This window comes from Stigmatopora nigra, chromosome 20, assembly GCF_051989575.1.
Source record: "Stigmatopora nigra isolate UIUO_SnigA chromosome 20, RoL_Snig_1.1, whole genome shotgun sequence".
Taxonomy (NCBI): domain Eukaryota; kingdom Metazoa; phylum Chordata; class Actinopteri; order Syngnathiformes; family Syngnathidae; genus Stigmatopora; species Stigmatopora nigra.
Genome location: NC_135527.1, coordinates 5,826,540 through 5,844,517, shown reverse-complemented (window position 1 = coordinate 5,844,517; position 17,978 = coordinate 5,826,540). Strand labels below are relative to the sequence as shown.

The 17,978-nt window shown below is 37.6% G+C and overlaps 1 protein-coding gene across 9 annotated transcripts in view; it reads left to right on the top strand.

Moving 5' to 3' along the window:
* nrxn2b (neurexin 2b) overlaps positions 1–17,978 on the top strand; it is a 369,603-nt gene that overhangs the window by 153,376 nt on the left and 198,249 nt on the right. For all 9 annotated transcript variants that reach the window (XM_077741584.1, XM_077741583.1, XM_077741586.1 and 6 more), the window contains one exon: positions 11,340–11,641. In XM_077741584.1, the coding sequence (XP_077597710.1) occupies positions 11,340–11,641 (302 nt within the window). The remainder of the gene's footprint in view (positions 1–11,339; positions 11,642–17,978) is intronic.

Below are 17,978 nucleotides of genomic sequence, written 5' to 3'. Positions count from 1 at the left end.
TCAATAAGCCTTTAATTGTCCTTGTCTTGGATGCTTCGGATCAAATGGTGCCTTTTTTTCACACACGGAAGACACCCTCCTTTCTCAAATATTCATAGCAGGGGATAGGAATCCTTCTTGAGGGAATTCTGAAACGCCATGTTTGGATCAGAGTGAGCGAGGAGTGATAGAAGGTTAACAGTTTCCTCTCTTCTTTCCTCCTCCCTTGTTGCAGGAACGATCTGAAATAGTGACATTGTCTCCTCCTTCTTTCTCACTCCCTCCGTCACCCCTCCTACACTTTTTCCCCCGCCTTCACACGCCCTTCGAGATGCCAGAGAGGCTAAAAGTTAACTGCTGCTTTGTTTCAATCACGACAAATTAAAATATTTAGTGCTCTGACCTAGAATTTGATTTGTTTCAAATTCTGTCAGTAATTATTCGAGAGGGATTGTTTGAAATCATTTAGGCCAGGCAGATGGTTTCTGGATGAATGTGGAGCGAGTCTTGGATGAGGATTAGAGTGTCAAAATAGTGGGCTTGGGGCTAGGTCTGGTCCCCTGGTGCATCATTTGTGGACCACAAAAGTTGTCTAATGATTTTTTTCAACGTCTTTCCTTCTTCCATCACATCCAATGCGCACAAAGACACACACAACAACGCCCACAAAGACACCCACAAAGACACCCACAAAGACACCCGCAAAGACACCCACAACGTCACCCACAAAGACACCCACAAAGACACTCACAAAGACACCCACAAAGACTCACACAAAGACACGCAGAAAGACACCCACAAAGACACACACAACAACACATATGACACCCACAACAACACCCACAAAGACACACACAAAAACAGGCACCAAGACACCCACAAAGACACCCACAAAGACACCCACAAAGACACGCACAAAGACACCCACAATGACACCCACAAAGACACCCACAAAGACACCCACAACAACACCTATGACACCCACAACAAAACCCACAAAGACACACACAAAAACAGGCACCAAGACACCCACAAAGACACCAACAAAGACACCCACAAAGACACCCACAAAGACACTCACAAAGACACCCACAAAGACACCCACAAAGACACCCACAAAGACACCCACAAAGACACCCACAACAACAGGGACAAAGACACACACAACGACATGCACAACGACACACAAAGACACACTAAACGACACCCATAAAGACACCCATAACGACACCCACAACGGCACGCACAAAGACACTCAAAAACACAAACAATGACACAACATCACCCACAACGACACGCACAACGACACACCCACAAAGACACACCCACAAAGACACACCCACAAAGACACACCCACACAGACACACCCACAAAAACACACACACCTAGACACACACACAAAGACACGCACAAAAACACAGGCACAAAGACACGCTAAACGACACCCACAAAGACACGCACAACAACACGCACAACAACACGCACAACAACACGCTCAACGACACACACAAAGACACACACACACACAAAGACACACACACAAAGCAGACCCTGATGTCATATCAATCTTGGGAGGCTAAGCAGGCTGTTCAGCGAGATGTGAAATTGAAACGTAGCCTTGGTTATTAGACAAACAGTGTAGCGCCACAACTGCTGCTTCTCTTGTCAATAGCCACCGAGAGTAAGCAACTAACAGCTCATTTGTCCAATCGCACCAGCTGGTTATTGTGGCATAGTGTGTGTGTGTATATGTGTGTGTGTTCTGTGTGTTGTGTGTATATGTGTGTGTGTGAGTTTGAACCTTAACACAACCGTAACCACAGCAATAAAATGACGCCTCAGGCAACACCGTGTAAGCCCTTTGTTGTACTTTTGTTTGTATAAAATATGAATATTTGCTAGTACAAATTGATTGGCGTTTGAGTGAAATGCTGATTTTATTGATAAAAATGAAAGCTAATCTTTAAAAAGGCAAAATTGAGACATTATAGAGTCATTTTAAACAATATTTGAATTAAATGAAGTACATGAAGTGTATTTTATGGACTATAAGTCGCATTTTTTTTCGGATTTTGGTTGAGCTTACGTCTTATACTCATTTAAATATTATTTTTTTTGTTAAAATAAGGTTAATTAGGTTGCAATTTTGTCTTTTTTTAAGCAAATTTTATTTTTGTTCTCTAATATGTGGTTTGCTATTAATTTCTAGAAAATGTAAAAAAAATCAACTTATATTCCAGTGCATGTGACTTCATTTTATATATTTTTATAAGTATTTTTTCCCTTTAATTGGGTATTTTGTTTTGCCTGGTGCGACTTATAGTCCAAAAAAAACATGATAAATTGAAAGCAAAGTTATAGCAGTATTGTTTATTCCACATTCACTACTTTTTATATCATTACTTTTGTTGTTATTGTCCAAATATTTAATATTTATGTCATTATTTAGACACCAAAACAAAGGACATTCATTTAAGCTCTATTTTTCCACGTCGAAATATCGTCTCTTGTTAGATTTTACTTTGAATTCCATTTTTTTTTTAAAAAGCTGTCACATTGCTTATTTATTTATGGATTTTTCTATTCATTTTAAATTGGGCTTCATTAAGATTCCCACTGCATTGGCTTTTGTTTATCCGGGAAATGTCTGCCATTGAAAAACCTGTCAAATGAATTTTGTTTGCGTATACGGTGTGAACTATAGACTCCATATTTCCATAATTTGCTTGCACCGTATAATATAATTTACCGAAAACTGCTTGGGCGGACCTAATTTGATGTTTAATATCAAATGTGAATCTACAAAAGATAGCTCCATCTTAGAGTTGTTTTTTTTTGGGAGATGTTGATCCTTTGTAACCTTCTTTCACGGTCATTTTTTTTTTTTTTTTGGAGTCTGGCAACCCACCAATTTTCCACAATTATTATTATTTTTCCTCCAGTCTGTGGATAATGGCACTCACCGTGGTTCACTGGAGTCCCAAAGCTTCAGAAATGACTTTATAACCCTTTTTCCAGTTTGATAGATGTCCATTATTTTATTACCCATTATTGAATTCCTTTGAATGGCCGTATTTTTTTTTCAGATCTTTTGGCCTATCGAAGCAATTTCATGATTCAACAGGTCCGGCTTTGTTGTGTTTGATGAAAATGAACTGTTTTGTTCGCCAAAAAACATTATTTTACATGTAATTTCACTTTTCAGGAGCTATGGAGATGTATACACACACAAAGACACCCACAAAGACACTCACAAACATACCCATAAAAACAACCACAAACATCCACAAACAGAACACAATTCTTAACAATTACTACTACTTCTACTCCAGTTTCATCTAGTCGATGGATAATGCAACCCAGTACTACTGCTATTACTACTATTACTTTTACTACTATTGCTACTACACCTACTACTTCTAATACAATTACTACTACTCCAATGTATGTTCCAACTGCTACTACTACTGCGGCTACTACTACTACAACTACTATTCCAACAAGAAACAAACTACTACAGTGACTATTACTTTTACTACTACTTCTTTTATTGCTACTACTACTGCGGCTACTACTACTACAACTACTATTCCAACAAGAAACAAACTACTACTGTGACTATTACTTTTACTACTACTTCTTTTATTGCTACTACAACTGCGGCTACTACTACTACAACTACTATTCCAACAAGAAACAAACTACTACTGTGACTATTACTTTTACTACTACTTCTTTTATTGCTACTACTACTGCTGCTACTACTTCTACTACTACTTTTACTATTGCTACTGCTGCTACTACTTCTACTACTACTTCTTTTATTGCTACTACTACTGCTGCTACTACTTCTACTACTACTTTTACTATTGCTACTGCTGCTACTACTTCTACTACTACTTCTTTCATTGCTACTACTACTGCTGCTACTACTTCTACTACTACTTTTACTATTGCTACTGCTGCTACTACTTCTACTACTACTTTTACTATTGCTACTGCTGCTACTACTTCTACTACTACTTTTACTATTGCTAATGCTGCTACTACTTCTACTACTACTTTTACTATTGCTACTGCTGCTACTACTTCTACTACTACTTTTACTATTGCTACTGCTGCTACTACTTCTACTCCTACTTTTACTATTGCTACTGTTGCTACTACTTCTACTACTACTTCTACTGTTGCTACTGCTCCAACTATTACTACTGGTACTACTATGCTATTGCTTCTAGTACTACCTCTACTACTTCTGCTACTACTTAGGCTAATAATACTACCGCTACTACTTCTGCTACTCATTTTACTACTACTTCTACTGCTATTCCTACTACTTCTGCTACTACTTCTGCTACTACTTCTGCTACTCATTTTACTACTACTTCTACTGCTATTCCTACTACTTCTGCTACTACTTCTGCTACTCATTTTACTACTACTTCTGCTACTACTTCTGCTACTCATTTTACTACTACTTCTGCTACTACTTCTGCTACTCATTTTACTACTACTTCTACTGCTATTTCTACTACTTCTGCTACTACTTCTACTGCTACTTCTACTTCTACTGCTATTTCTACTACTTCTGCTACTACTTCTACTTCTAGTACTTCTACTACTTCTACTACTTCTACTACTTCTACTACTTCTACTACTTCTACTACTTCTACTACTTCTACTACTTCTACTACTTCTACTACTTCTACTACTTCTACTACTTCTACTACTTCTACTACTTCTACTACTTCTACTACTTCTACTACTTCTACTACTTCTACTACTTCTACTACTTCTACTACTTCTACTACTTCTACTACTTCTACTACTTCTACTACTTCTACTACTTCTACTACTTCTACTACTTCTACTACTTCTACTACTTCTACTACTTCTACTACTTCTACTACTTCTACTACTTCTACTACTTCTACTACTTCTACTACTTCTACTACTTCTACTACTTCTACTACTTCTACTACTTCTACTACTTCTACTACTTCTACTACTTCTACTACTTCTACTACTTCTACTGCTACTTCTACTGCTACTTCTACTACTTCTACTACTTCTACTACTTCTACTACTTCTACCACTTCTACCACTTCTACCACTTCCACCACTTCTACCACTTCTACCACTTCTACCACTTCTACCACTTCTACCACTTCTACCACTTCTACCACTTCTACCACTTCTACCACTTCTACCACTTCTACCACTTCTACCACTTCTACCACTTCTACCACTTCTACCACTTCTACCACTTCTACCACTTCTACCACTTCTACCACTTCTACCACTTCTACCACTTCTACCACTTCTACCACTTCTACCACTTCTACCACTTCTACCACTTCTACCACTTCTACCACTTCTACCACTTCTACCACTTCTACCACTTCTACCACTTCTACCACTTCTACCACTTCTACCACTTCTACCACTTCTACCACTTCTACCACTTCTACCACTTCTACCACTTCTACCACTTCTACCACTTCTACCACTTCTACCACTTCTACCACTTCTACCACTTCTACCACTTCTACCACTTCTACCACTTCTACCACTTCTACCACTTCTACCACTTCTACCACTTCTACCACTTCTACCACTTCTACCACTTCTACCACTTCTACCACTTCTACCACTTCTACCACTTCTACCACTTCTACCACTTCTACCACTTCTACCACTTCTACCACTTCTACCACTTCTACCACTTCTACCACTTCTACCACTTCTACCACTTCTACCACTTCTACCACTTCTACCACTTCTACCACTTCTACCACTTCTACCACTTCTACCACTTCTACCACTTCTACCACTTCTACCACTTCTACCACTTCTACCACTTCTACCACTTCTACCACTTCTACCACTTCTACCACTTCTACCACTTCTACCACTTCTACCACTTCTACTACTTCCACTACTACAGCTTCATCTAATGGATATATGACACTATCTCCTATTACTACTACCATCATCACTTCTACCACATCATTTTACAATCCAACCAGTCTTATACTACTAAAAATACTTTCATATCTAAAATACAACCTAACATGCAATTTCACTTTCTGCCATGTACTTTATGTCCAGTTGCTCGGACTGACATGTTGAAGTGGTTCCCATTGGCACCATTATAGTAAATCACTGGTTTAATCTCAGGTAAACAAAGTGAAATGTTATAACATCAAGACAAAGGGTAGCGGTCACATGTTGTGCTTTTATGACCAAAGCTTTCAGGAGTGCAGCCCCGACCGACTTCGATAAAAAAGCATTTTATGTCTTTCTTCTTGTACCTTTTTTTTTATAGTCGCCATTTGTGTTGAACGTCACATGTTATAAAAAAAATCGACATCAAGCTGTTGGTCACCGTGCAAAGGTTATTATTACTTGGTTATTAGCACTGACTTTACTCGTTCAAAGGAAAGTGGCTCTTCAGAAATTTGTCCTCGTGTGCACAGGTGGTGTCGTAGCGACCTCTGTTGTATACAAGCTTTGCAAATGGAAAAAGATTTGTAATCTTAATGGAAAATATGTTGTTTTGTTGCTACTGCTGCATTTAAAACATTTATACAACATTTTTTCACCCTTAAAAGCCCAAAACATTAAAAAATAAACAGAAAATGACAATTCATTAAATTCCAATCCGGTCCTGCTACTAAAATAACCAAAAAAATTGACCTATGTACAAAAAAAATACAGTAGTCCCTCGAATATTGTGGTTAAAATAGACCAAAAATGTCCGTAATACGCAAAAATCATTAAAAAATTAAAAGAAATTATGTTATAATTACCATTATGTTTTTGTGCCTTTATAGAAATACCGCTAATACAAGTACAATTCTCAAAAAGTGTATTTTTATTAAATATTTCAGCTATAAGGACATCAATTTTAGTCAAAATCATTTGGCTATATGTGTCCATTGTCCTCTATATTCGAAGGATTACTGTATATTATATTGCTCCATTGTTATATAAAGGGTTAATAGTCGTTATTCACTAATTTTCTGAACCGTTTATCCTCGCTAGGCTCACAGGGGTGCTGGAGCCTATCCTGTTGGGCACCCTGATTCAGAATATAGTCAATTTTAGGGAATATGGAGCTGGAACACCTTACTTAAGTGGTAATTTAGTGTCCAATCAGTCTAAAATGCATGTTTTGTTGGAATTTGGGAGGAAACCAGAGTACCCAGAGAAAACCCACACAGGCCCGTGTAGAATATGGAAACTCCAGATTGGTGAATTTGGTGAATTTACCTAGATTTGAAACCAGAACCGTAGAACTGTGAGGCCGACGCACATTTTTTCACCATTGTCACTACCGTATTTTCACGACTATAAGGCGCACTTAAAAGTCTTACATTTTCTCCAAAATAGACAGTGCGCCTTATAATCCAGTGCGCCTTATATATGGAAAAAACAGAAAACCAAAAACCACCCCTGTCGGATATTAAAAAAAACACAAACGCCAGAACGGAAACAATACTGTTAAATATGTCGATGCAATCTTAGTTTACAAAATCTTCCATTATATAGCTCCTCCCCCAATGCAAGATTTTATACAAAAAAATCCAAAACATCAACAATGGCTGGCTCTACAGGTGACTGTAAAGTAGTGAGTCCTTCATACCTGGAAGTCAATAGCAATTACCGTATTTTTCGACTATAAGGCGCACTTAAAAGTCTTAAATTTTCTCCAAAATAGACAGTGCGCCTTATAATACAGTGCGACTTATATATGGAAAAAATGTCATTCATTGAGGGTGCGCCTTATAATGCTGTGCACCTTATAGTCGTGAAGATACGGTACATTTAATTATTTTATTATACATATTACCCTAATAATTACGATCCATATCATTGGACACGTGAGCCAGCATTGGTTTAATTCCTCTCCCCCACTGAAAATGAAGATGATTTCCCTCTCCCTTCCTTACTTCTCGCCTCCCAAAGGCACAGCAATCAGACATTAAATGAATAATAAAGAAGCTATTATGGCTAACTCCATTTCAAATGGCTAGTTTCCTTCATGTAGGGTCTCGGCGCGAGGTTAATTGAGACCTTGACAGCGCTTAACGTGAACAGGTCTTGACTTTCATCAAGCTGTAATGTAAAGCCTTCATCCCAAGGTTTTAATTACCGTATTTTCCACACTATAAGGCACAACTAAACTACTTCAGTTATCTAAAAAGTACAGCTTATAATATCATTAAATTGTATTATATATTCCCTTTTACCCAACTCCTAGTTGGGTTTAAATCCAGGTAAAAACACCTGTTTAGAGTTTGTATGTTCTCCCTGTACCTGTGTGGGTTTTCTCTAGGTACTCTGGTTTCTGCCCACCTTCCAAAATCATGCATGATAGTCTGATTGGACACTCTAATTTTCCTCTAGTGTGAAATTGTATGGTTGTCCATATCCTTGCGATCACCTGGCCTCCACTATCACCCGCATCTGGCCTGTAGTTGGCTGGGATAGGCTCCAGCACCCTCTAGGGATGAAGCGGTTCAGAAAATGAAAGAATGAAAACATTGAATTTGGTGTTCAAAGTGTTTTTTTTTCAAACTTGAGTCTTGAAAAAGGGTGGGTCGTCTTATAATCGGGGTCGTCTTATATTCGGGGTCGTCTTATATTCGGTATACTGTCATACCTCTACTTATGAATGCTTCTGGGTACAAAAATTTCAGGTTATGAATTTTTAAAATGTAAATGAGTGTGTTTTTGTATTCATTATTTCATTTAAATTCCCTTTAATGAGCGATTAAAAACTGCAAATGCAACGTGGCACATATTTTCACATACATACACACATAAGGCACACGTAAAAGTCTTAAATGTACTACAAAATGGACGGCTTTCTGGTGAACAAACACGTGTATTATATCCACAAAGGCCGGCGCTGGACACATTTTCACCTGCTTTATTTATTTTAAGACATTGGAAAATCATATCCTTCTAATTTTATATCATTTTTGTGTGTTTCCTCACATTTTTCATGCAAAATTAGGACACTTTGACCAATTTTAAAGGGTCTAGTAGTTGGTAGTTGTGTGAGGACCATGGAACGAATTTGATAATTTACATATAATGTACACTTCTACTTACAAAATTTTCAAGTTACAAAAAAACGTCTCGGAACCAATTAATTTTGAAAATATAGGTATGACTGTATATGTAAATATATGTAAATATATGTAAGACAATCATTTCATTATAATTTTATCTCATTTTTATGTTTCCTCACATTTTTTTTATACAAATTAGGACACTTTGACCAATTTTAAAGGATTTAGTTGGTAGTTGTGTGAGGACCATGGAACAAATTTGAGAATTTACATATAAGGTACACTTCTACTTACGAAATTTTCCAATTAATTTCATAATTACAGGTATGACTCTAAACTTAAATATATATTAATGTATGTAAGACATTAACAAATCATTTCCTTCTAATATTATATCATTTTTTTGTGTGTATCTTCACATTTTTATACAAAATTGGAACACTTTGAACAATTTTAAAGGGTCTAGTTGGTAGTTGTGTGAGGACCATGAAACTAATTTGAGAATTTACATATAATGTACACTTCTACTTACGAAATTTTCCAATTAATTTCATAATTACAGGTATGACTCTAAATGTAAATATATATTTTTGTATGTAAGACATTAACAAATAATTTCTTTCTAATTTTATCTAATTTTTGTGTGTTTCCTCACATTTTTTATACAAAATTGGGACACTTTAACCAATTTTAAATGGTTTAATTGTGAGGATCATGGAACAAATGTAAGAATTTACATATAAAGTACACTTCTACTTACCAATTTTCCGAAGAAAAAAAAGTCTTAGAGCCAATGTATTTCATAAGTAGAGGTAATTTTTTAGTATTTTTTGATGAGAAAACCAAGAAAATACATTACTACTGGATTGTTGCTTTGCTTAACATTTGTTTCCGGCACCCCATCAACACCACCTGTGTCTGTTTCTTCTTTAATGGGCCATTCCTATGTCAATTCACATCTCAAAATGTCAATTTCCCGTGAAAATGAGTCGTTTTACCCATCTCAGCCATCATAAAACGTTTCAAGTGAACACCCGCACGCATTTTGTTGGGGTGTTAGGTTTCCCCTCTCGGAAACGATGGCCCTTAATCATCAAATGTCGCAGGCTATGGCGAAAGGCGGCCAATCATTTAGCTGTAGCTGTTTGTGACCATACCAATCGGATGTTTGCAGAAAATATCGTGAGAATGAATGTACTGATACCCGAGCTTTTTATCTCCAAAGTTCCTGATTAAAGATGAAAACCACAATAAAAAACTCCCATATTCAAAACTACTACTACTACTACTACTACTACTATTCTGACTACTACTACTACTATTCCGACTACTACTACTACTATTCCGACTACTACTACTACTATTCCGACTACTACTACTACTACTATTCCGACTACGACTATTCCGACTACTACTATTCCGACTACTACTATTCCGACTACTACTACTACTACTATTCCGACTACGACTATTCCGACTACTACTATTCCGACTACTACTATTCCGACTACTACTATTCCGACTACTACTATTCCGACTACTACTATTCCGACTACTACTATTCCGACTACTACTAATCCGACTACTACTATCCCGACTACTACTATCCCGACTACTACTATTCCGACTACTACTATTCCGACTACTACTATTCCGACTACTACTATTCCGACTACTACTATTCCGACTACTACTATTCCGACTACTACTATTCCGACTACTACTATTCCGACTACTACTACTACTATTCCGACTATTACTACTACTATTCCGACAACTACTACTTCTATTCTGACAACTACTACTACTGCTGCTACAACTACTACCACTATTCCGACAACTACTACTACTGCTGCTACAACGACTACTACTGCTGCTACAACGACTACTACTGCTAATACAACTACTACTACTTATACTACAACTACTACTATTGCTTCTACAACTAATACTACTACTTCTGCTACTACAACCACTACTATTGCTTCTACATTTACTACTACTACCACTACAACTACTGCTTCTACAACTACTACTGCTACTACAACTACTACTACAATTAGTACTACTACAACTACTATTCCGACTGTTCCTTGTGAGGTGAAAATTCTCAATCAGGGGGCGGCTTATACGAGAGAAATTGTAAAATCCAACGATTTTAAGGCAACTTTAAGAGTACGGCTTATACATGGAGGTGGTCATCATGCAAGAAAATATACCCATGTTCAAGACGATGTATAAATGGAGGTCTTATTGTAGTGTTTCCCAATTTGACAGGAAAGGAAGAGTCGGTAGCGACCTTCAAGGGCAACGAGTTCTTCTGCTACGACCTGTCGCTGACGCCAATCCAGAGCAGTACCGATGAGATCACGTTGTCCTTCCGCACACTGCAACGCAACGGCCTCATGCTGCACACGGGCAAGTCCGCCGACTACGTCAACCTATCGCTGAAGAGCGGCGCCGTCTGGCTGGTTATCAACCTTGGCTCCGGGGCCTTCGAGGCCCTGGTAGAGCCCGTCAACGGCAAATTCAACGACAACGGCTGGCATGACGTTAGGGTGACCCGTAACCTACGCCAGGTAAACACACAAAAACACCCCCCCCCCCCCCAAAAAGAATCAATTCTTGGATCTTTGCCTTCTGTTTGCTAACCGATTCAATGCAGTTCACCTTCAGTTTGTAACTAACCTTCTTTTTTCCTAACTATATCTTTTCAAGGCTTAAAAATAATCGTTCTTTCCCTTGCTCAGTTCGTGGCGAGACTGTAGATATCATTACAGGATACTTTTTGATGTTTTGATTTGTCCTTTCAGAATATGATTGGAGTGCAGTGGTACCTTGACCGGAAGAAAAAAAATACATTCGAGGGTTTTTTTGCTCATAAATTGAGTCAAAAAAGGCTCTGTGTCACTATTGTTGACTGTATTTTACGGACTATAAGTTGCATTAGCCAATATAGAGAAAAACTGTATTGGATTTGAAGTATATACCGTATTTCCTCGCATATACGCCGTATTTTCTCACAAATACGTGTTTTCTCGCATATATGCCATATTTTCTCGTATATACGACGTATTTTCTCGCATATACAGCGTATTTTCTCGCATTTACGCTGTATTTTCTACATTACGAAGTATTTTCTTGCATATACGCTGTATTTTCTCGCATATACGCCGTATTTTCTCGTATATACAACGTATTTTCTTGCTTATACGCCGTATTATCTCGCATATACACCGTATTTTCTCGCATTTACGCTGTATTTTCTACATTACGACGTATTTTTTTGCATATACGCTGTATTTTCTCGCATGTACGCTGTATTTTCTCGCATGTACGCCGTATTTTCTCGCATATACGCCGTATTTTCTCACATATACGCCATATTAGTCACCAAAAAGATGACTGAATCGAGGGTAGGGCTTATATGCGCACAAATTAGACTTTACATACACAAAACTGCAATTTGACAAAGACAAAATGCCATCACGCAGTAAAATGTGGCTGATATGGTCATTTATTTTAAAATAGAGCAAATATAAACAGATGAAATGTTAAACTAAATTTATTTTGACAACTATGAATGAAATTTAAGGATAAACTAAACTATATCTCGCATAAAAATGTGAAAAAAACTCACTTTTGTCTGCCAATGCTCGCTCAGGGCGCCGCTTACTTACCTAGGGATGAAAAACTAGACCACTATTTACTACACTTACTGGTTGTACTGATCACATGACTTCCTTTTTGAAAGTAAACACCCTTTCGGAATATGAAATCTATCAGGAAATATATTACGAATATTAGAATACCACATGCGCTGATTCTTTCTTAAAAGTAACACATTTAGACCTATTAAAACCATAAATTTGGAGGTTCAAATTGTCAATCAGGGGCGGCTTATACGAGAGAAATTATAAAATTCAATGATTTGGACTCTTTATGAATATGGAGGCGAAAATTGTGAATTAAAGGGCGTCTTTTACGAGAGAAATTGCAAAATTAAACTATTTAAGGCTATTTTAATGGTGCGGCTTATCTGCAGGGTGCGACTTATATGCGAGAAAATACGGTAATTCCATTTTCTACTACGGAATGAAGCTCAAGCTCTTAAGTCAAGGTAATGCTGGGTACTGTAGGCTGTTTTTGAGCTTTAATTCTTTAAAAAAAAATGTTTCTTGGAGTTTATTTTTGTGTATGCGTTAAAATCTACCTGCACATGAAGTTTCTCTGCTGAGCTCATCACTTGGCAGTCGGCGAGGGCAATCAATTTCACTTCTACTCGCCGTGCTTACGAGCTCACATTTTGGAGGCTAATTGTAATTGGAACGAATGGCTTGTCAGAGCTAATAATGGCTAGTGCGGTCGGTTCGGAATGCCAAAATAGGCGGACTCGGGCGAAAGTACGTTTAAACCAAACAATGTTCCCAATTGATTAGTCATTTTAAGTTTGGGGCCAACTTGTCGAAAGCTCACTCCATCTTCCAAAGGAAGTCCTGCGAAAGTTTTTCCGTTTTTTTATTTTCGTGATCAGTAGAGCGAGATGGGATTTAATGACTTCCAAAAGCTAATGTTAGCGAAAAAAATTCACAGGGATGAGCAACCGATGTACGTAGAAATCTTGACCTAATGTATTTAGGAATTAACATATGTAATCGTACATGGATTGACTGTGAATTGAGGTTTAAATAGATCAGATTAGTTTTAATGAATATTTAAAATGGGTTGAAGGATTATATTTGAATTCAAATGGGCATCAGGTGAATAGTGTCTGGATAATCTTAAGTATTGAATTAAAAATCAATGATTGATTGTAAATGACCTTTAAATGGATGGAGTAAAGCCTTTAAGTAGGAAAATCTAAAATGAGTTTGAGTTCTCATAGGTGAGGAAATATTGTGCAAACTGTGTTTGTGGTAGTGGTAGTGGTCGTGGTAGTGGTGGTGGTAGTGGCAGTGGTAGTGGTAGTGGTTTTGGTCTTTGTAGTGGTAACAGTAACTATCTTTGTAGTGGTAGTGTGGTCTTCATAGTAATAGTAGTGGAAATAGTATTGGTAATGGTTTTGGTCTTCATCGTAATAGTAGTGGAAATGGTAGTGGTAATGGTTTTGTTTTTTGTAGTGGTAACAGTAACTATCATTGTAGTGGTAGTGTGGTCTTCATAGTAGTAGTGGTCGTGGTAGTAGTAATGGTAGTGGTCATGGTAGTAGTAATAGTAGTGGTCATTGTAGTGGTAGTGGGCATTGTAGTGGTAGTGGTCATTGTAGTGGTAGTGTGGTCTTCATAGTAGTAGTGGTCATGGTAGTAGTAATGGTAGTGGTCATGGTAGTAGTAATGGTAGTGGTCATGGTAGTAGTAATGGTAGTGGTCATGGTAGTAGTAATGGTAGTGGTCATGGTAGTAGTAATGGTAGTGGTCATGGTAGTAGTAATGGTAGTGGTCATGGTAGTAGTAATGGTAGTGGTCATGGTAGTAGTAATGGTAGTGGTCATTGTAGTGGTAGTGGGCATTGTAGTGGTAGTGGTAATTGTAGTGGAAGTGGTCATTGTAGTGGTAGTGATAATTGTAGTGGTAGTGGTAAATTGTAGTGGTATGATAGTGGTCATTGTAGTGGTAGTGGTAAATTGTAGCAGTATGATAGTGGTCATTGTAGTGGTAGTGGTAGTGGAAAATTGTAGTGGTATCATAGTGGTCATTGTAGTGGTAGTGATCATTGTAGTGGTAGTGATCATTGTAGTGGTAGTGGTCATCGTAGTGGTAGTGATACTGGTCATTGTAGTGGTAGTGGTCAAGGTAGTGGTCATGGTCATCGTAGTGGTAGTGGTCATGGTAATGGTAGTGGTCATCGTAGTGGTCGTGGTCTTCCTATTGGTAGTGGTCTTCGTATTGGTAGTGGTCTTCGTATTTGTAGTGGTAAAGGTAGTGGTAGTTGTAAAGGTAGTGGTCTTCGTAGTGGTAATGGTAGTATTCTCCGTAGTGGTAATGGTAGTATTCTCCGTAGTGGTAGTGGTAATGGAAATAGTAATGTATCAGTTGTTATAGTGGAAATGGTGACAGTAATGTTAGTATTCGTAGTAGTAGTGGTGGTTGTCGTCGTGATTGTCGTCATACTCGTAGTAGTAAAAATAGTTGTTAAAATGTCCGCCTATTTGACAGACCTTCATTTCCTAGAAACACTTACCTATTATTATTGACATTCTCAGTAATTCCATGTTTTTCTTGCATTTATTAAACAATATTCTCCAGCATGTCAAAGCTGTATTCTATCCTTGATTACAACAGGTTATAAGACTCTTAATTTTCCACATGCTGCTTTAGCAATTTCGTCTACATTATCCTTTATGTTCCTGAAAAGAATTGTGTATCTCAATGATCTGCTTTAGATTGGTGTAAACTCATATTTGAGTAACAGTTGAATGAATGTACTACATGTAGCAATTACTTCTCTTCCAGTGGGATATAGTAGGACCATCCATTTTTGTTTCACCTTAATTAATAGCAATTTTGCCCATGCATAATGCATCTATCAGCAAAGTGTACAATTATGTACACGAGGAGCCTTAGGAGCTTCCTCGGGAGCAAGGAGGGGCTTCATAGTGGGTGGGTGGGGGTCTTCTATTGAGATTTTTATAGAAAAAGGCGGGATTAGAGCTCCGTCTACTGGCGAGTAAGTGGAATAAACCCTGGCGTGTTTCCATGTCAAGCAGATGATTCTTTAAAATGTATTGGCAGACTGCTGTCATTGTCCCAAGTCTGCCTTGATGCGTTTTTTGTTTTGTTTTTTTGCGTGAAAGAAGATTGAAGTGTAGCAATGTGGGACGAGAGGATAAAAAAAGACAACAGTTTGTTCCACATCTAAGAGAAGCACAACCCAGGCGACTTGTAATCCCCGATGTGACTTTACAAGGCGGAGATTCAGTATGAAAGTGACAGAACTGGGCCAGTTGCTTTTTAGCCAGCTTCTAAGGAGACAGGCCCCCCGAACTTGTTTCAGTGCTTCTGTTCTTCACCTTCCACGAATGTTACCAACCGGGCCTCGTTGCATGGTATTTTTGATGTAAAATTTACATTGGGGTAGTCAGTCCGGAACAGTCATGAAAGAAAATGCTGTATTTTCACGACTATAAGGTGCACTGCGTTATAAGGCGCACACTCAATGAATGAGATGTTTTCCATATATAAGGCGCACTGGATTATAAGGCGCACTGTCTATTTTGGAGAAACTTTAAGACTTTTAAGTGCGCCTTATAGTCGTGAAAATACGGTAATTGGTTTTGACTTCCAGGTATGAAGGAAGCACTCACTACTTTACAGTCACCTCTAGAGCCAGCCATTGTTGATGTTTTGGATTTTTTTGGTATAAATTCTTGCCGTGAGGGAGGAGCATTATGATGGAAGATTTTGTAAACTAAGATGGCTGATCTGCATATTTAACAGTATTGTTTCAGTTTAGGCGTTTGTGTTTTTTTTAATATCCGTCAGTGGTGGTTTTTCGTTTTTCAGTTTTTTCCATATATAAGGCGCACTGGATTATAAGGCGCACTGTCTATTTTGGAGATAATGTAAGACTTTTAAGTGCGCTTTATAGTCGTGAAAATACGGTTATTGGTATTGACTTCCAGGTATGAAGCACTCACTACTTTACAGTCACCTCTCGAGCCAGCCATTGTTGATGTTTTGATTTTTTTTGTAGAAAATCTTGCAGTGGGGGAGGAGCTATATGATGGAAGATTTTGTAAACTAAGATGGCTGATCTGCATATTTAACAGTATTGTTTCAGTTTAGGCGTTTGTGTTTTTTTTAATATCCGTCAGTGGTGGTTTTTCGTTTTTCAGTTTTTTCCATATATAAGGCGCACTGTCTATTTTGGAGAAAATGTAAGACTTTTAAGTGTGCTTTATAGTCGTGAAAATACGGTTATTGGTATTGACTTCCAGGTATGAAGCCCTCACTACTTTACAGTCACCTCTAGAGCCAGCCATTGTTGATGTTTTGATTTTTTTTGTAGAAAATCTTGCAGTGAGGGAGGAGCTATATGATGGAAGATTTTGTAAACTAAGATGGCTGATCTGCATATTTAACAGTATTGTTTCAGTTGAGGCGTTTGTGTTTTTTTTTATATCCGACAGTGGTGGTTTTTCGTTTTTGGTTTTCTGTTTTTCTTCCATATTTAAGGCGCACTGGCTCATTAAATGATACTTTAATCTAGGACACATCAAGACTTTTGCCGCAACTATGCTTCAATTTGACGCCCTTTGCTACTAATAACAACACAAATTTGAGGATTTTTATGGAATTATTCAGCTTTTTCTGCTACCTCACTTTCTTCTTATTTGGGTTTAAAGTGTTTATGACAACAACCTGCAGCCCTAAACCCTATTTTGGCATTCTTTGGGTGTATAAACAGTGTTATTATTTTGAAATGACTTCCAGAAATGTCTGCCCAGTTTTTCTTAAAAAAAAAACAAATAATTCAAACCAATCTGGGAAAAAACAAGCTTTCTGTTTTATATAATGTCATTTTATATCGCAGTATTTCCGATTTTACTACAGTTTTATTCTTCAAGTGTACAGGATTCTCTTTCTAAAGCGTAACCTGGCAACCCTGTCCAAATTGGAAATGGTTTCATTAAAAAAAAACAAACATGAGCTCATTTTAGTCAGCAATTCCAAACAAACATCTCACATAACGACACAAAAAAACACGTTAACAAATCCACACATTCACAACAAGTTTTGCTAACTTTTGTGTCTTTTACTAACACCCTAAAAAAATCTGTATTTGTTCCAGTTTTGATTCGTTTCATTGGTGCTTTGGTTTGGCCTTAATAATTATGATTTCCACTAACTAACACTGTGTCATCCACCGAATGTGAACCATTCTACTTAACCTTACAACGTAACCTACTAACAAATG